This window comes from Corythoichthys intestinalis, chromosome 8 (assembly GCF_030265065.1).
Source record: "Corythoichthys intestinalis isolate RoL2023-P3 chromosome 8, ASM3026506v1, whole genome shotgun sequence".
Classification (NCBI taxonomy): domain Eukaryota; kingdom Metazoa; phylum Chordata; class Actinopteri; order Syngnathiformes; family Syngnathidae; genus Corythoichthys; species Corythoichthys intestinalis.
Genome location: NC_080402.1, coordinates 50714248 through 50734694, shown reverse-complemented (window position 1 = coordinate 50734694; position 20447 = coordinate 50714248). Strand labels below are relative to the sequence as shown.

Below are 20447 nucleotides of genomic sequence, written 5' to 3'. Positions count from 1 at the left end.
AAAAAACAATAAAATTAAAATTATTATTTTTTTTTTAAACAATAATGAATACCATTTAAAAACACAAAAAAACTAATATACTGATAATCAGCATTATTATTATTTAAGGGGTTTTTTAATCACCTTATTTGGCGGAAAACACAGACAAAGCTGAAAAAGCAGTTTCTGCCCTTGTACCCCTCTTTAAAATAAACTGCTGTATTTTAAGCCAAAAGAACTGTTTTGTTTGGTAGAACAGTATGTCTAGATGCTGCCATAGCAGATTCATGGTGCATTAAGCCCCCAAACTATTTTTAATTTGTCGATTTTACCCTGGAAATCCACGTTTACAGACATCAACCCAGTCATAAAAAGAAGCTCAGTAATTATATTTATTATTCAAAATGTCTGTCATTTTTAGCTTAGAATCATTAAATGACGTCTAATATTAAATTTAAAAAAAAAAAAAAAAAAAAAAAAAACGACTTTAAAAAAATATTCCTTCGCATATTTTAAACTTTTAAACAAATTACGTCACAATGACAAAAATGGCGTCTGTAAAAAGGTCACGATATCTACCTCATAACTATCGCTTAATTGTATTTTTTTTTTTGTTACTGTTGCATTTTCCCCAATATTTTAGATGATAAATAATCGCTCCAAACAAAGAAAATTTGGTAAAAAAAAAAAAAAAAAAAAAAAAAACGTTTAAAAGGGTAAATACATTAAAAAGAAAATCTCGACCACTCCTCGATGTCTGCGATTTCTGCATTGTGACCCTTGTTATATTACCATGTTTTACACATAAAATCCCCCCCGTGGCCATTCATATCTGTGTCTTGACACTCGATGATACATGCTACATGGAGTTTTTGGGCTCGAAACAAGGTAAGTACGCAATAAAATTTTGTTAAAATCATGGCGTCTTTAATTCTGCTCTCGCGTGCTCTCACCTCCAGTAAGGGTTTCGCTGTTTAAAAAAAAAAAAAAAAAAAAAATGTTAATTGCCCTCCTGTTCAAAATTTTTCTTCGCCTCAGAAAATCGATATTTTAAGCTTTCCAGTGATGTATCACGCATACACATAGGACAATTTTGAAATTTGGCCAAATTTGGAGTCTCAGCACGGAACTTCAAGTCACCTGAGTGTTTTCGGCTATATATATAATAATTTTTTAAAGTTCTTAAATGTCAAAATAAATTTTAATATAAAATTATTTTTCTTTTAATCACCATAATTAGTCTTTTGTTCTGTCCACTTTTGAATAGCTGTCCACTGAAGTGACCACTGTCCCTGAAAGGGTTAATGTAGACCGGTCTACCAAATTCAAAAACACGTTGTGGTCAGGTTTTTGTGTGCATCAAGATATATTTGCATAAATTTGCAATGTGTTGTACTCCAAAGTGCACCTGCTTGATGTACGAAGTAGATAAATTAAGCACATTTTTTATTTTTTTATTTTTAATAATGGAGCCTCTTTACATATAGTCAAACAGTCACTATTTGCTGTATTTGATGCTGGACTCATGAATAGCTTATTGGCCAAATACAGTCATCTACGGCCTTTTCACTGTATTTGTGTTCGGGTCAAAGTGTTATAAAAATGAAATGAATTTATTTGCTGCCATCTTGTGGCATCCATTCACATTTATAGACCTTTTTTCAGGCCTTGGGTTATGTCAGTTGTGGAATATTGGGAAACCTTGAATTGACATTTATTTTCACATAGGAAGTCATAAAGGAATATAGAAATCAATATGCATTAATGATCACTGTTTATTCAGGACGGAAAAGATTGACAAGGTCATCAAGCAGTGGGAGAGCTCCTTCTTCAGGGGCAATCCAAAACTTCGCAAGAAGTCTGTGTCCCTGCGCTTCGACCTGCACATGGCGGTAGCAGATGAGGGGTGCGCCCAAATTAAACAGGACAGTCTTCCAGATGTTGAGGTCCGTCTCATCATGAAAAGATCCCGGAGCAGTGCGGCTATCACCCCGTGAATTGTGGGATTTACCCGGTGGGTGAAGACTTTGACATTAATCAATTGCATGCAAATTGATTTGATACTGAAGTTGCCGAAAAACCAGCTCAGAAGATACATTTGACTTGTTGCAGAAATCACTCGTCAATTCATTAGCAATTCAATGTTCATGTTTCTTTCTTCCTTTTTTTTTTTTTTTTTTTTTTTTGGTGTAACATTTGGGTGTAATAAACATACCATATGTATAACATATATAATATATCAAAGTATTTGAGTTATAAACAAAGATGTGTTAAAAATTGAGATTGTGAGACTTGAAGATCTTTTACAATGGTTGTCTTATATGTCCTGGATTACCAGAGCTCATGTTAACTTTGTGCAATTTTCAAATGGCAGTCAATTGAACCTACTCCGGTCATTATTTTTTCTATATTTGTAGTGATTATAGACATACTCCAGTTATTGTTTTAGCTGTGTCCCTGAGTGTTTGCATAACTAAACCATAACACACTTGTGTGTGCTTTGTGTGGTTGTATTACAGGTAATGATTTCATGCTACAAAGCTCACAAATGCAAAATATTGTTGCTAGGATATCGCTGTTATTCATAGCATTACTCAGGCACACGCTCACGTCCAAGGATAGTCGGTTTAATTATTTTTGTGGTCAGGCACAGTACCCTTTTTAACCAGAGAGTGGCAGCCTTTGTACATATACTGTAGTTTTTTGTTGTTTTGCTTTTTTTTTTTTTTTTTTTTTTTTTTGCTGTACAGTTCTGCACTACGTTATATATAACTGTGGAAATGCAACATAAGATGTCTGTCAAATAAGACCAAGGGCGCAGGTTTGCATAGGAATGATAGGGACATAACACTACCAACATTTCAGGATGCGCAAATTGTCCCCACCAACTTTTAAACAATCTTATTTGGATTGTAATGGCTTCAGTTATACAAATAATTAAGATCGTCTTATCATATGTTGTAAGGATAGAATTGACACTACCATTATTAGGTGAATTATTTTCATTATGGTCAGACTTACACTACCCCATTTCACTTGCTGAATGTGCCAGTTCATTTTTTCCCCCTGAAACACACACGCACCCACAGCCCCGACAGAAATACAAAATGCCAACAACAGAAAACATGCCGCCTCCTCCGCCCCCTTTGAGGAGGAGGGATATAGAAAAAAACTTTCGGCCAGCAGCAGAAGCAGCCACTAATGTATAAAGACGTCAATGTTGTGGAGGCGGGGAACACACTACTAATTTTGGTACTGAAACTCCGGCCTGCATCATAGTTAGCATAACATTAACCTGTGTGAATTTGCTGACCTACAATACTCGAGTAGGAAAATGCTTGGAGAGAAGTGTCCTAATATATGTGTTTTCTAATGTTAATGTTAATTAAACTGTGAGAAATCGATGTTTACTTCCTTCTCCCGAATTTTCATTTTTAATTTATTTATGTGGTCTAAAACCAGCCCAAAGGAGCTTTCCTTTTTGTTTAGTTTGGCTGTGCTTGTGAACAAAAGCAGTAGTGTTTTACCTGAAGGAAGGCTCCAGTTGTATTAATTTTTTTTTTATTCCCCGATTTAGACGTTTTTTTAGTTAAATTTAATGTATTTAGACAGACAATGTTGAGTGGTCATAAGACAAATGTTTATTTTGTGCATTCCTGATTAGTTGAGAGATTATTAACAAGTTTGTAATTATTGTATATGTTTATATAATTCAAGTTATGTTCAAATATTGTAATTTAAATGTGCTGATAAAATCCAGACGTTTATTCTGGAAGCTTTGAAAATGTTTGTTTAGTAGGTTCTGAAAACAAAGGTGTGAATCGAACAGTGTATCACCTGAACAAATACATATGAAAGTACAATAATACAATACGGATTTATTATGCATTGATCATTTAGCCTATCGAATAATTAGGTTCATATTCATGAGAAATGTAGCCCTGACCCCCGTTCACCCAATCTGTTTGGTCTTATAAATGTCCCGTCCCCAGCAAAAAGTGTACATGCAGGTTATGCTGTTATATAGTCCCTACCAATGTTGAAACATTCATTCTGGCTGAAAAATGCTCACCCTCTGTGTTTTGTAGTAGGCCTTCTATTGTAACAGCTGAATGCTTTCTTTTCATCTTAAAAATAAAGTGAAAATGATGCAATGCTGATGGTTATGATTAACATTGGTGCATTTCGACAGAAGCTTAACATGTTTATTCATCATAACAAAAAGTACATTGCCAAAATGAACAGAAGACAGTTTAAAATGTACAGTAGTGCAATACAGGAAATAGTGTTATCCAGTTTATCCCTGCGAGGTTTTTGCTTTGAGATTACACTAATTTATTCATATTGTATTCTTTCATCACAATACTAGACAATTCATATCATTAGACAGACCAACAATAAATTCTCTATACTAGTACATTGCTCAACAAATAGAGGGAACATCTAAAAACATAAATTTTCCCTTTACCTATTTTTAGCAGTGGATATTAAAGTATCTTGAATATCAAATAGCACAGAATATTTTCATTCATTTTCAAAATTTTGCATGTGCCTTAATAAAAGCTGACGAAAACGTTATATGTTTGCTACAAACAAACGTTCGTCTCGATGTATTGTATTTTCCACAGACGAATCTGTGAAAATTTGCCTATAATGGGGTTGCATCATGTGCATGGCCATCCCTATGTTAATCCAAATACATAGTTTGAACTTTTATTTATCTTACATATCAGCCGTTAGTTTTGTTAAAGTGCCACAGTATGTTTTATTTTCTGCCCCACAGCTTCCCCTACAGTTGCAAAGTGACATTTCATGTAAACCACTGTGGAAAATTATTGAAATTGACAGACAGTATTTGTTAGTACCGACAAAGACAGACTAGGACCCAGAGGAGCTAAACCATCCCAGAACATGTTGATGTCACAACATCATTTCAGCCTGTGTACACAAAGCCATTAAATGACACAAGCCCAAACACTATAGAAAACTAAAACTCAAGAAGTTGTTTGGATCGCTTTTGCACTATTTTAGCATTTAGGAAGCTATTCAGGTTATAAGATTTCCTTCCTATTCCAAGCTGGTGTACCAAATTAATTCACAATGCATTCACTCATTTAAAGATGTTACTTTTAGGTAATATTATGTGATGTTGCTTTGTCCCGAAGCACTTATTACCTGAAAAAATGAACTGTATCGACAATTGATGCAAAGCATCTAAAATTTGAAGTAATTGTACTTTTTGTTATTTGGCTATGACAGCCTGAATAACTTTGACAGCTGGGCTGCAGGGCTGCAGAGGATCATATTCAGCGAAAACATGGCACACATTTTCCATTCCTGCTTCCACGCCTTTTGCCACAAAGCCAAACATCCTGCAAACCAAACCAAAATTTTAATGATTTAGAACAAAAGATACAATGTCATTAGAAAGTGTTATCAACCCTTTCTTAAATTGTCAGATTTTTTGCATAGTTTTCCCACTTTAACATGGAGTATAGTAAACCGATCGAGTTCCGTTCCTATGCTGGTTACGTAACCGGAATTTCCGCTCAAGTCGGAGCATAGACATCATCGCTATTGACATGTCACTTCGTCATTCTTTGCGCGACGCCTTATCAGAGGGGCCAAGCTTCATTTAGTAATAGCCGAAGACGGCATACGCCCATGTCGGATTTAAGCTTGAATTTACTTATGATTGGTTTTAACTACGAAAGTTGTACCGCATACAAACAGGAAGGATTGTCTCAGGAGTGATTTCTTCGAGGATTCAAGATAAATATTATATTTTTTGTACCATGCATGTGTGATTGAAGCATGTATTCGTAGGAATTTTCTTCTTTGTTTACACATGGAGGCGGCTAATTTTTGTAACTGACTAACCTCATAGTTTACTTTTAACCAAGAATCGAGACTGTTTTACCTCCATATCTATGAAGAATTCGGGGATTTAGCATTTATGCACAAGAATTTTTGCCAGAAAAGCTCCTTTTACGCCAGGCAGCCGTTAGCCTCATTCGCTAACATACGAGCATGGTACTTTGTCAATATATTGTACGTAAAATAAACGCTAACTGTATGGTTTCTTTGCTTTTAACCAAGAATCGAGACTGTTTTACATCCATATCTATGAAGAATTCAGGGATTTAAGCATTTATTCACAAGAATGTTCGCCAGAAAAGCTCCCTTTACACCAGACAGCCGCTAGCCTGATTCGCTAACATAGTAGCATGGTACTTTGTCAATATACCTAAAATAAACACTAACTGTACAGTTTCTTTGCTTTTAACCAATAGTCGAGACAGTTTTACTCCATATCCATGAAGAATTCGGGGATTTAAGCATTTATTCACAAGAATTTTCGCCAGAAAAGCTCTGTTTACACCAGGCGGCCCCTAGCATAGCAGCATGGTACGTCGTCAATATACGTAAAAAAACAACAACCTAAGTGTACGGTTTCTTTGCTTTTAACCAAGAATCGAGACTGTTTTACGTCCATATCTATGAAGAATTCAGGGATTTAAGCATTTATTCACAAGAATGTTCGCCAGAAAAGCTCCCTTTACACCAGACAGCCGCTAGCCTGATTCGCTAACATAGTAGCATGGTACTTTGTCAATATACCTAAAATAAACACTAACTGTATGGTTTCTTTGCTTTTAACCAATAGTCGAGACAGTTTTACGTCCATATCTATGAAGAATTCAGGGATTTAAGCATTTATTCACAAGAATGTTCGCCAGAAAAGCTCCCTTTACGCGAGACAGCCGCTAGCCTGATTCGCTAACATAGTAGCATGGTACTTTGTCAATATACGTAAAATAAACCCTAACTGTACAGTTTCTTTGCTTTTAACCAAGAATCGAAACTGTTTTACTCCATATCCATGAAGAATTCGGGGATTTAAGCATTTATTCACAAGAATTTTCGCCAGAAAAGCTCTGTTTATGCCAGGCGGCCCCTAGCATCATTCGCTAGCATAGCAGCATGGTACGTCGTCAATATACATTAAAAAAAAAAAAAAAAAAAAAACTAACTGTACAGTTTCTTTGCTTTTAACCAAGAATCGAGACTGTTTTACATCCATATCTATGAAGAATTCGGGGATTTAAGCATTTATTCACAAGAATTTTCACCAGAAAAGCTCTGTTTACACCAGGCGGCCCCTAGCATCATTCGCTACCATAGTAGCATGGTACTTCATCAATATACGTAAAATAAACACTAGCTGTCCAGTTTCTTTGCTTTTAACCAAGAATTGAGACTGTTTTACGTTCATATCTATGAGGAATTCAGGGATTTAAGGATTTATTCACAAGAATTTTCACCAGAAAAGTTCCATTTACACCAGGCGGTCGCTAGCTTCATTCGCTAACAGTATACGTGTATAATGATAATAAAGGGGTGTTCTATTCTATAATAAGTTGTGATTGTATATCAAATTTATTAGTAATCTATTTACATATTATTTATAATTGATTCTGCATGTTTTCCTCAAGTATTAAGTTTCAAATCAGCAGTGGCATTTTGTATCCTTACTTGCACACGGTATGATTAAATATGAATTGTTACAAACTTTACTAGTTTATCTCTGCTTGACAGTATCAAGCAAAGATGTTTTTACTACCACAAGCAGGATAATCTGCGTAATGCCTAGTTGACCAAAAAAAAAAAAAAAAACACTGAACAAAGATTACTGCGACACTTGGCCTATCAGGGTTACATGTGGCCCCTTCTTGTTCCCTGTTTCAGAAAAATCCTAGAACCGCCGCTGCAAATCAGTGTACAGTAGTGCAATGTAACAAATACAGTACTGAATTCATCATAGTTGTGTCAAATTACAGGGAAAAAAATGCTTACCTTGCACCAAATGTTGACCCTTTTCGCCATCTGTAACAGTGAAAAAGACCTCTATCAAAAGATGACACAATACCCAAGATGTAGTTCTACCTGTCACAATAATTTTGTAGTGTATATAGTGAGAAGCAGATGTATTTGCACCCTTTGTGATTTTACAAGTTAACCCACTTAGAAAATAGGTAGAGGTCTGAAATTTCAATCATAGATGCATTTGTACTCATCGAGAATTGATCTTAAAAAAAAAAAACAGAAAACACATTGTATGATTTTGAAAATAATTTATTTGTAATTTACTGGGGTTCATAAATATTTTTACCCCTGAGAATCAGCAATAATTATGACACTCAGAGAGTTGTCACTCGACCTTAAAAAAAGTCCACCTTTTCCCCACGAGTAACCACCCACTCACCACTAGTTTGAGCTCAATATTGTCACCCGTGCACCCCACAGTCAGTCATAATCCAACTGCTACCACGGGCAAGACCGTAGAGCTTTCGAAAGACACCAGAGAAAAAATTGTTGAGCTCCACAAAGCTGGAAAAGGCTATGGGGCAATTGAAAAGAATCTTAGTCAGAATAAATCAACAGCTGCAGCAATTATTAGAAAATGGAAAAGGCTAAACATGACTGATAATCTACCTCGGACTGGGGCTCCATGTAAAATCTCTCCTCGTGGGGCATCACTCATGATTAGAAAAGTGAGGGCTCAGCCTAGAACTACACGGCATGAGCTGGTCAGTGACCTGAAAAAAGCTGGATGCACACTTTCAAAGGCCACTGTCAGTAGAACACTACAGTGCAATGGTTTAAAATCATGCATTGCTCTGAATGTTTCTTTGTTGAAGCCAGTACATGTGATAGCAAGCCTCAAGTTTGCCATGGACAATCTGAATGATGCAGAGGGGTCATGGGAGAAAGTCTAGTGGTCATAGGAGACCAAAGTAGAACTTTGTGGTGCAAACTTTACTCGTCGTGTGTGGAGGGGGGAAAAAAAGGATGAGTAAAATCCCAAGAACACCATCCCCACTGTGAAGTATTGGGGTGGAAACCTCATGCTTTGGGACTGCTTTTCGGCAAATGGGACAGGACGACTGTACTGTATAAAGCAGAGGATGAATGGTGAAATGTATCGTCAGATTTTGAGCCACAACCTCCTTCCCTCAGTAAGAGACTTGGAGATGAGTCGTGGCTGGATCTTCCAACATGACGATGATTGGAAGCACACAGCCACGCTGACCAAGTAGTGGCTGCGTAAAAAGCATATCAAGGTTCTGGAGTGGCCTAGCCAGTCCCCAGACCTTAATCAATAGAAAATTCAATAGAAAAATAGAGCTAAAATTCCGTGATCCTCAACGACAGGCACGAAACCTGACAGATCTCGAGAAGATTTTTGTGGAGGAATGGGCCAAAATCCTTGTTTCCATATGTAAAAACCTGGTGAAGAACTACAGAAAGCGTCTAACCTCTGTAATTGCAACCAAAGGCTTCTGCACTAAATTTTAGCACTGATTTTTTCAAGGGTACAAATACTTATGAACCCCAGTATAAATTACAAATAAATTGTCGAAAAATCATACAATATGAGTTCCGGAATTTTGTACATTTCTCTATGAGTGGAAATGCATCTATGATTGAAATTTAAGACCTCTACCTACTTTCTAAGTGTGTGAACTTGCAAAATCACAAGGGGTGCAAATACCCTACTTCAGCTCTTCACTGTATGTTTCAAATACAGGCACCATGGTAACACAGTTCTAAGATTCAAAGATTGAACTGCAGCTACTTTGAGGTGATTATTTTTGCACTATGCTATGACAACAAGAAAATAATAAACTGCAGGTGGAAACCAGATTGGGAACGAATGATTCGATGATCTTTGATCCCAAAGATAAGAAGGAACCAAAGACCTATTATACCTATTATATTATTGTATCAATACAATGTAGTATTAAGTGAAGGTTGCGAGACAGCTCCAGAATTCAAATTGAAAATATTGCCCTTTATAGCGCATTGTATTATTGAATTTATGCTATTATGCTGCACCTGTGCTCAAATAATACAAACTAAACAGAAAAAACATTAAGCATTACTTGGAACGTGCAAACAACCATAATTTTTGGACTACTAGCACATATGACTATAAGGCGCACCCATCATATTTCACAAGAAAACTATTTTGTTTTCGCTATTATAACTATAAGATACAGGTGTCCACATTGCATTTAAGGGATATTTACACAAAAAATATTCTAGCTCATTAGCTTGTAAAAATCTAGACGCACTGGACCATAAACTGCAGGTAGAACAATAGCGGCTTATAGTTAGAAAATTACAGTAAGCTATTTACTGTTATAATGACGTTGAGCCAAATGGTGGACCTTTTCAGCATTAAAATCATAGGTGAGATTGTTACAGTGTGACCCTGTTATATAATTTTTGGCATCAAAAACCATAATAGTCTGCATTGCGTCTGTCATCATTTACTCAATTTCCTGTGGAATCATGCACTGCAAAAACACACTTTTTTTTAAAACTAGTTAAATTCTCACGTTTTTCAGTGTAAATCTACCTGAAATAAGTGAAATTATCTGCCAGTGCTTCAGGTAAATTTTACTCACTTAGATTTCTTGTAATATGAAAAATAGCAAGCTGAAATAAGCTTCACAGACTTATTATAAGCAATAAATTAGTATATTTAATCAATTAAAAAGCTTTTTTTGTCAGAAATGTTCTTAATTCAAGAATAGCTATTGTTCAAAACATTATTTGAAAGCAACTTTTTCTTGATTTAGGTGAAAAATCACCAACTTTTAGATGTATGGGCTTAATAAGAACAAATAGTAATATTTACTTAAAATAAGTAGAATAAGCTGATGCATGAATCTGTTAACTAATCTTTAACACCCAAACAATATGGAGAAAATTATTTGTTTAGATTTAAGAAAAATAATATGATTAAGATGATTTTAATTTGCAGTGTGCTCAGGTTATTTACATCACATGATGGGGTTAGGGTTAGGGTTTAGGGTTATGATCTACTGTATACTGCAACCAGTGTGGAAAATCACAGCACAAATGCATGTACATTCATTTCAATTACTTTATAATAAAGCCCACCTTCGATCATCTGGATCATTTCCACCATAGCTAAGCAAGTGAGCGGGGTAATGTCGTCTGAAAAACTGCCTGAATGAAAAATGTAGATATATCAATACACATCCAAAAACTCAAACTTCAGACAAATGTGACAGGATGTTTGCTGTCTTACTTCCTGTTAATGTCTGTCAGTGTGATACCCTTTGAAGAGACTTTCAGGTTAACGATGGAGGGCTCAAAGGAGCCTGACGGTAGCTGGAGTGTTAAGGACACCGCCCTTTCGACTGCACAAGGTCCTGTCAACATCTCAGTTGGGACAGCATTCAGGTAGATGAAGTTGCAAGCTGGAATAAACACAGAGTACTGTAGACACCACAGAACTATGGGACCATGTAACAACTGTTCAATATCGGATGTGTATGCATACATCGACCACATTCTTGTCTGTGGAAAGCACCTATCAGAAATGTTATGCCCTCCATAGGAAGTGGCAAAGGAAGGTAAGTTGCTTTGGCAACTCTTGTCAAAACAAAAAGGTGAGCTGGGCTGCACTGAGTTTTGTTGGATACACAAGTAGCATTTTTTATCTTCTTATAAGTGCAATAATAACTCATTCACTACCTGACCAAGTATACAGTAGGTACAGCATTAGTATATATAGAGCACGTGTTGTGGGAGGTAATAAAGAAGAAGGAAAATGTGCTAGTTGTATGAAAAAAACACATTGACGACAGTAGACGCTCAATCCATTTTGGCTGGGAGGCAATGTGTAAATTGTAATTTGTTGTTTGCTTAGCTTTTCCCCCTCTAGCTGGCATTACAACTAAAATGAAAATAACATACCTGTTCCCTTCTTTTCCTCAGTGGGTAATTTGTCTTTCATTCTTTCTTCTTCTCCATTCAATCCTGTTGAGATAGTTCAAGTTATTGAACTGAACTCTATTTATAGTACATAAATACTTTAAGAACAACTAGAGATACAGTACAATAAAGCGCTTAGGACTACTGAAATAAAATACTTTTGTTATTGTTATTCATGTTGTAGAGATTCTGACCATCTAATTTTTAAAGCAAAGAATCTTTCATTACACATTAGTTGGGGGATGGGGGGAAGAAAAATAGAGGCCTCAAAATAGAACCTTGTGGAACCCCAAATAAATGAGACGTTCTGGAAAAAGATACGTTTTCATTACTTTTCTACAAATAGTTGGGTCTCTGCAGTGCATTGAAATTCATAGAATCATAGAATCTTTGCATGCCTTAGGATGGCCAGAACAAAGCCACTCTGAAATGTGCAGTTTTATTACAGATGTCGCAGGTTTTGAGCAAGCGACCAATAGACACAGTGACTGCAGGAATGCCTACTGAAGCTGTTGCCCTTGAACCATAAGCGGATTTTGCGGGGGGCCAGGCCCCCCTTGGTGACAGAACAGTGTCATTGCATGTAAGTGACTTTCCTATATATGATTTTAAAATTAAGAATTTTTCAGTAAAATATTGTCTATAAAAGTTGTAAAGCAATAAAACAAACAGCAAAAATGAATGAAATGAACAAAATAAAAATTATAACTGGTCGAAATTATTTTTCAAACAGATCATGTGACGATTGTAACGATAAGAGCAAATCATATCTGTATGTTCGATAAGTAATGTCTGCTCGTCACAGCACACTGAGGTCAGAGATACGCAGCAAGCTCGAGACAGCTGATAAACAGCCCGCCAGTGGGCAGTTAATGTTGATGATGACTCTCTTCTGTCCTCTAACTAAAGATCTGTCAGTCAAACCTTTCAGTAAGTTGTCTTATACAAGAAACCCAAAAATTAACAAATCTAGCACCTTAGACGGTCATTTGCTTTCCTTAGCTAAAACCACCTGAGGAATGAAGAGGCAAGATGGATATAGCCTACATAATTTTTTTCAAACCTAAGCTTTCAAAAGCGACAACAACTACTGAGCAAGAACCAAGGATTGAAAATTTGGACCATGAAAAGCCAGAGAGCACCGCCAAAATGGTGAGCGGAATTTCAATTTGCCCCACTAAAGACGCTAATTGTACAACAAATTTTGCACCCTTATAATATTTTGCTCCCGCAGCTGTTGTGACGGTGAATAAGCCCTCTTTCACCTTCAATTGGATTCTCAATGTGATCCACAGGTGCTAAATAACAAGTAACATCGTAAACATACATGTTCCACACGAATATGGCGTAAATTGATGCTTAACTACACGGCGAAGACATAAACAGGGATAGAGCGACGTGCAGTTGTCGTGTACAGCTAACATGGCAGAATGTGTCTGACAACTTTTGTACATGTCAGTCCATGATCAAACATAAGTAAATATTCCTTTATTGAAAGAAAGCTTGTAATGTTTACTTTGTAACCGCTGTATTTGCGGGCATTTATAACACAAAGTTGCAATTTCTGATGGAGTGCAAAATTTGACAGTACACCTGTTGACACCGGCGGGCGTAGCATATTCAATGGATGACGAGTATAGCTATCCTAAGCAGCCTGATTTAGAATTCCCCTCCAAAATCATGGGAAACAAAAAAACACTTATCTTAATTTATTATTATATTATTCTAGGAAGTTAATTTTATTGCTGAAACTGCGTTTCGGGTCGTTCATCAACATTTTGTGCCCCCCCCCATCCCAAAAGTCAAACTCCGCCTATGCCTTGAACCTAATGTTGATTTCTCTAACATAATTCGTCTCCAAAAAGCTTTCAGACAATTTGGCAGTAGTCTAACCAGCCTCACAACCTCAGACTAAGTGTAACCACACAAGCCTAGAACAGCCACACCCTAAATGTTCTCCATCAAGATCGTCTGAGACCAGCCGCTCGGACAGCTGCTGCAACAATCGGTTTGCATGACCAAAGATTTTCTGCGCAAACTATCAAAAACTGTCACAGCGCAGCTCATCTGTATGCTTGTTGTCCTCACCGAGGTCTCGACCTGACTGCAGTTCCTCGTCGTAACTGAAGCACTTTCATTTTATTGATGGCCAGTTGGGATAGATCATCTCACAAAGGAGAAATGCTCACTAACACAAATTTGGACAGATTTGTAAACAACGTTTGAAGGAAACTGCTTATCGTGTATGTAGAGGAAGACTTAGGGGCCATTTAAATGGTGATGCTACGACACCAGGACGCATTGATTGTGTTGCGGAATGGCCTCATCTTTACACGGTGATGGCGAAAGCGGAAGGCGGCGACGCAAACCTTCGATTCCAGCCTCCAAAGCGGAATGATTCAACGATAGCTGGGATTGCTCCGTAACCATATGAATGTAACGTTCTCGCTCCGATGACGTCAGCACTCGCACACGTCACTTTGGGCATGCGCAGTCGCTAGTAGTAAACATTCAAAACAGCAACCATGGCTGAACATCGGCTTTAATTTACTGTTTTTTATAATTTTTTAAAATTTAAATATTCACTTGGACGCCATTATTTCGAGTAGGCGGGTATGTTGAGGAGGTTGTTGTCAAGGAAGTGCTTTATTAGCTGTCGACTTATAAAAGTACACTGCCTCCTAGGGCCTGGCATGAATATTACATCGTTTTCACGCGGAATTGCGACACAGTTCGAACGGAGACCAACCAAGCATGAAATGTGTTGTATTCTCGGCGCGTCACCATGCAAACAGCCCCTTAGATCTTTGAGTCCAGTTCACCAAACAAAAACAAAAGTGTTGTGTTTCTATTTTGTCAACTCTGCAGTGCACAGTATGAGAACATGTACCCACTCAACTCCACCTCAGAAAATATCTCCTTTTATTCATTGACACACACAAGCATGGACATGCATACACACTAAACACACACCTTACCTTGTGAGTGGAGCAGTAATTTGCAGGGTAAAGCAAAAGGGGAAATAGTGTGCTGGAACACCAACGCAGAAAGGCTTCCTGTAAAGATGACAATATTATATTTCCCAGATATCATGAATGACAGGAAATACACCAACCAGACAAGATCTGAAAAAATTAATATGATATGTTCATGTAATGCAGTGCTTCGCAATTATTTTGTCACCCCCCCAACTCTCTGCCGCCACTGTAAATAGTATCTTTTGTCTATAAAATTATTAGTAGTATAAATAAGTACACCACTGCATAAAATTGTGTCTTATTTAATATTAAAGAAAAAAATGTAATATATTAATCGAAATTTTTCTTTTATCCCAGCCAATAGTTATAGGTGGTTTAATTACTTGACAATTTTTGGCAAACACTAGCGAACACTTCCACCTTCATCAGAGAGTATAACTATAGTTTGGGACAAAAGAAAAATTTGACTATTCTATAAGTGTAGACAAAATTAACTCAATACAACTAAAATGTAATATAGATCAACTTACTATAAAGTATAGCGTTATTAACACCAATTTGTTTGTAACACCAATTTGTTTGTAACAGAAAAGACTTAAAGTGCATCAATTTGCTTGAATTTGAATTTGTAAAAATGGACTCAAGGTACATTATTTGACCATTTGATACTGAAAAATAAAATTTGATAACATCAATCAATCATAATAAATTCAAATTGATTAGCAACAATTAACTCATGAGGACAATATGCCAAAACAATTTGACCGAAAAAAAAAAAAAATATATATATATATATATAATAATAATAGAACAAAAACGACCGTGTCATTGGACAGTGGGACAGGTTTTCTTTTCGCTGCAGGCAGTATCAGCTCCTTTGCGATGGTGTGGAGTTATTTTACACTGAGCAACTTGGCTTGCCAGCTTATATGATGCTAACAGTGCTCGCTGGTATACTGACGTAACACTGCCAAAGCGAGACGATTGTTGGAATTTTCTCACTGAAAATTTTTTTTTAAATCAGCGGCCTATTAATGTGATTGGGGTCTAATGTCTCTAAGGCTAGGTTCATACCGCATATCTGTCTCTCACGCATGCGCACTAATTCGTAGTCCGAGATGCGCTGAAGAAACTGACCCGCATACGCAGGAGCATCAAAACAAATGACCACACATGCTGGCTCAACGTCATTCAAAGGTGATCATATTTTGATTTCCAAAAGAGGACACAAGTAACAGACATAAAATTCCGTATTTTTCGGACTATAAATTGCAGTTTTTTTCCTAGTTTGGCTTATACTCTGGAGCGACTTATGTGTGAAATTATTAACACATTATTATATCCTTTCACATGTTATTTTGGTGTTTTGGAGTGACACTGATGGTTTAGTAAACTTATTAGCATGTTCTTTATGCTATAGTTATCTGAATAACTCTTAATAGCTATGTTACGTTAACATACCGGCCACGTTCGCATTTCGTTGTTCATGCATCATGTAACATTATCATACTGTACACTTATTCAGCATGTTGTTCTCTATTGTATTTTTATTTTGAAATGCCTTTCAAGATGATATGTCTGTTCTATGTACTGGATTTTATCAAGTAAATTTCCCCCCAAAATGTGACTTATACTCCTGTGCGATTTATATGTTTTTTTCCTCTTCGTTAGGCATTTTATTGCTGGTCCGACTTATACTCAGATGCGACTTATAGTCCGAAAAATACGGTAACCCCCGTTTGGTCTTATATTCAAAATTTATATGGATCCATAGCATGCATGCATTGTCCGTGCATGACTCACACACATACGGACAGTTTGTCCCGACTCTCGGCCATGTAAGCAATCTTGAAATATTGCTCATATGGAGCAGAGAGAAAACCGAGCTATCCTCAACCTATTTTATTTATATATTTTTTTAAAAATGTATTTTTTTATTTTATTTTAAAAAAAAAAGAAAGAAACATGCATTCATTGAACACAGGACCAAAAAGGAAGCACGACCCTTCCCCAAAAGCCGTGTTCAAGGCAAGCTCGGCGCTAACGCACACCACTGCACCACTACCGTAGCCCCCTGTCTCTATCGCACTTTTCTGACGTAATTGCTGCATGAATTCCGATTTGGGAGACTTGACAGTTCAGACCATCACAACATTCTGGAAAAATGTGACCCAGATTGGATTTAAACCACATAAGAAAGTGACCCAGATTGGATTTGAAATGGTCCACTTCTACGTGACTTGTCACGTTCAGACCATCAAGTTAATGCCTCACTCAAACGGGAAAAACACGAAAAAATCGGATTCGTGCATTAAGAACTGCGGTATGAACCTAGCCTAAGTGACGTCTGATTTGGCACTCTAAAAACATTTTGAGACATAGTAAAAAAAAGTCTTTATTTCAAAGCCAAAAGCCAAACACTACATACGCTTTGTTGTATTTTCTTGTCGTAGCTTTTCATATCTCCGGTGCTCTCTGCTGTGTGCTCTTGTTTGGTTAAAAACACTGCGCACACTCTTAAAATGAGAGCGCCACTGCCACCCACTGAGTGGATGAGCAATTACACTTTATTCAACTACGGCAAAAAAGTATGTTCCCCAAGGTCAAATGCGCCACCCCCGGCATCCCCGGGGGCGTGCCCCACTATTTGAGAAATACTGATGTAAAGTGGACAGATTTGAAATATTCAATTACTGTAAAATACTGTATTTAGCTCTGACTATGCATTTGGGATCGATCCAACAGATCAAAATGTGTAATTTATTTATTTGTTTGAAATAATGTGAGTGTTAATGTTTTATTTTGTTGTTGTTTAATTCATCTGCTTTGTGATTGGCTGGCAACCAGTTCAGGTTGTATCCTGCCACTAGTCTAAAGGCAGCTGGATTTGGTTCCATCTCACCTATGTTTACTATGCGGAAAAACTTCAGAAATGAATACATAAGTGAATGGACAATCCAAACACTTCACGTTGTTTTGGGAGGATTTTGTGTGTATGCTACTCTGTCATCCTTACGTGGCGTCACGCAATAAAGTTGCATTACTTCAGCATGTTTTTGTTTTGCCACAGAGGGCATTGAAAACGAAAACGAAAGAGTCCAATGTTATGACCATATTAATTGTGGCTTGTAAATCTGAACCTGTTGTTCAGCTTTTCTAGGACAAATTATTTTCTCGAGAAACGATTAAATCATGCAGTGCCTCACACCTTTCAGGTTTTGACGTTTGGATCTGGATGAACATTGATAATTATACTCACTATATGTGTTGTCACATATGATTAAGTCTTCCTTTGAATAAAAGCAGAATTCCATTCACATGCCAAAGGGAAAACATATTGTGTCATGAAAACTTTCGAGTTTTCAAACTTTCTCAAATACAAGATTACATAACAACCAAGCAAAGTATTGTTGAGCTTACCGAAGTACGGTTCCTGAGAAGAGCCTTTAAGGCGGACACCCTTTGCTGTTGATTCGATTAGGAAGTGTTTGACAAACTGAGAGCTGCTCTCGCCTCCTGTTTGAGAAGCAAACCCCAAAATGTGTAAATATCAGGAAAAAGAAGACCGGGCTTACTTTCAGCAAGCCAAACAAAATTTAATCTAATTGGAAGCTTAAAGCATTTCCTTAGGATGGGAGATAAACATGACAAGGACAAGAACATTCAATTACCATATTTTCCGCACCATAAGGCCCATAATTTTTTGTCAAGATATTTTTGTGTTGATACTTACATTATCAACGCATAAGGACATTAGGGACATAACAGTACCAACTTTTCAAGATGCTCAAATTGTCTCCACCAACTTTTGAGCAACCTTATTTGCATTATATAATGATTTCAGTTATATAGGTAATTTAGATTGTCTTCCCATATATTGACCGTACCATTATTAAGTGAATTATTTTTATTCTGTTCAGACCTACATTTACACCTTTTCACTTGCTGAATATGCGAGTCCATTTCTTTTCCTCAAAAGCACGTTTGATTGGTTGATGACTTGACCCCTCCCCCACACACACCCCAACACACACTCACAGTCCTGACAGAAATACAATATGTCGACAACATGCCGCCTCCTCAACCCTCTTTGAACAGGATGTTTTTTTCATCCAGCAGCAGCCACTGTAAGTAACGTAAACAGACGTCAATGTTGTGGAGATGGGGAACACATTACTGATTTTGCTACTGAAAGTCCGACCTGCATCAGAGTTTGATTAACGGATGACTTGACCCTCCCCCACAAACGCAACACACACCCACACATGCACTCACACAGCCCCGACAGATTAATGTCGACAACATGTCACCTTCTCCACCCACTTCGAAGAGGAGGGATATTACAATTTTTTTTATTTTATTTTTTTTCGGGCAGCAGCAGCCACTGTAAGTAATGTAAAAAGACGTCAATGTTGTGGAGGTGGGGGAAACACTACAAATTTTTTCTACTGACAGTCCTACCTGCATCAGAGTTAGCATAACATTAAACTGTGTGAATTGGCTAACCTGCAAAACTCGCGCTGCTTTGAGAGAAGTGTCCTCCTGTATGTGTTTTCTACTGTTAATGTTAATTAAAGTGTGAGAAATGAAAGTAGTGAAAATAAATTGTTGTTTTTACTTTATTCATGTGGTCTTAAAGCCGCCCAAAGGAGCTTTCATTTCTTTGTTGAGTTTGGCTGTGCTTGTGGACAAAAGCAATAATGTTTTACCTGAAGGAAGGCTCCATTTTTATTTATTTTTGTCATTCCCTGACAAAGAAGTTTTTTAAGTTATATTTAATTTCTTTATTTAGACAGACATATGTTTAGCTGTTAAGACAAATGTTTATTTTTTGCATTGTCTGGATTTTTAACAGATTATTAACAAGTTTGTATTTATTGTGTAGGTTAATATACTTCTATGTTAAATACTGTTATTTAAATTTTCCAGAAGTTTTCAAACTGTTTTTTGAAAACAAAGATTTGAATCGAACCGTGTATCACCTGAACCAATACATATGAAAGTTAGTATAAGTCAATACATATTTATTTTTCATTGATCATTTAGCCATTTAGTTAATTAGGTTTATATTCATGAGTAATGTATCCCTGACTCCCGTTCACCCAATCTGTTTGGTCTTATTAACATCCAATCACCAGCTAAAAGTCTCTACATGCAGATTATGCTGTTATATCATCCCTACCAATGTTGAGACCAAACCTACACCCTTTCATAAGGGCTCAAATCAAACTTACCCATATCAGCAGATGTGGTAGAACTGGTTACTGTTTGGTCAATCTTCATGGCAAGACCAAAACTTCCTCTGTATGTGGTACTGTCTCTCACCACAAATGTTCCAGGCTCCTTGTCCTTCACAAATGCTTCAGCTGGGAAGGATCAGTCATATAACATGAATATTGTTGATTGATAAGAATATTGTTGTTAATTTCGAAAATACTTTTTTGTGTTTGGATTCCACATCACTCGCTATGAGAAATCACAGCCCTGCCTTATACCAGCTTTAACTCTCACCTTCTGCTCTGCTTATATGTGGCCGAAACCAAAATTTTGAAGAGTCCATAACGAATTTCATTGATGAATGACTCCCACTTAAATGGGCTTCAGAACCTAAAATTGACATTGATTAAATGGAATCAGTTATTTAAAAGAATCACCAATGCAAACACCACAGAAATA

The 20447-nt window shown here is 36.8% G+C and overlaps 2 protein-coding genes across 4 annotated transcripts in view; one reads left to right on the top strand and one right to left on the bottom strand.

Moving 5' to 3' along the window:
* krt222 (keratin 222) overlaps nucleotides 1–4317 on the top strand; it is a 54447-nt gene extending 50130 nt beyond the window's left edge. For all 3 annotated transcript variants that reach the window (XM_057844630.1, XM_057844631.1, XM_057844629.1), the window contains one exon: nucleotides 1763–4317. In XM_057844630.1, coding sequence (XP_057700613.1) covers nucleotides 1763–1976 — 214 coding nt within the window. In that variant the 3' untranslated portion in view covers nucleotides 1977–4317. The remainder of the gene's footprint in view (nucleotides 1–1762) is intronic.
* LOC130921021 (tensin-4-like) overlaps nucleotides 3977–20447 on the bottom strand; it is a 29267-nt gene continuing 12796 nt past the window's right edge. The window contains exons 5-13 of the mRNA XM_057844628.1: nucleotides 20283–20378; nucleotides 20006–20137; nucleotides 18192–18287; nucleotides 14772–14849; nucleotides 11776–11838; nucleotides 11105–11276; nucleotides 10954–11022; nucleotides 7837–7866; nucleotides 3977–5351 (exon numbers count right to left, since the gene is read on the bottom strand). Coding sequence (XP_057700611.1) covers nucleotides 5222–5351; nucleotides 7837–7866; nucleotides 10954–11022; nucleotides 11105–11276; nucleotides 11776–11838; nucleotides 14772–14849; nucleotides 18192–18287; nucleotides 20006–20137; nucleotides 20283–20378 — 866 coding nt within the window. The 3' untranslated portion in view covers nucleotides 3977–5221. The remainder of the gene's footprint in view (nucleotides 5352–7836; nucleotides 7867–10953; nucleotides 11023–11104; nucleotides 11277–11775; nucleotides 11839–14771; nucleotides 14850–18191; nucleotides 18288–20005; nucleotides 20138–20282; nucleotides 20379–20447) is intronic.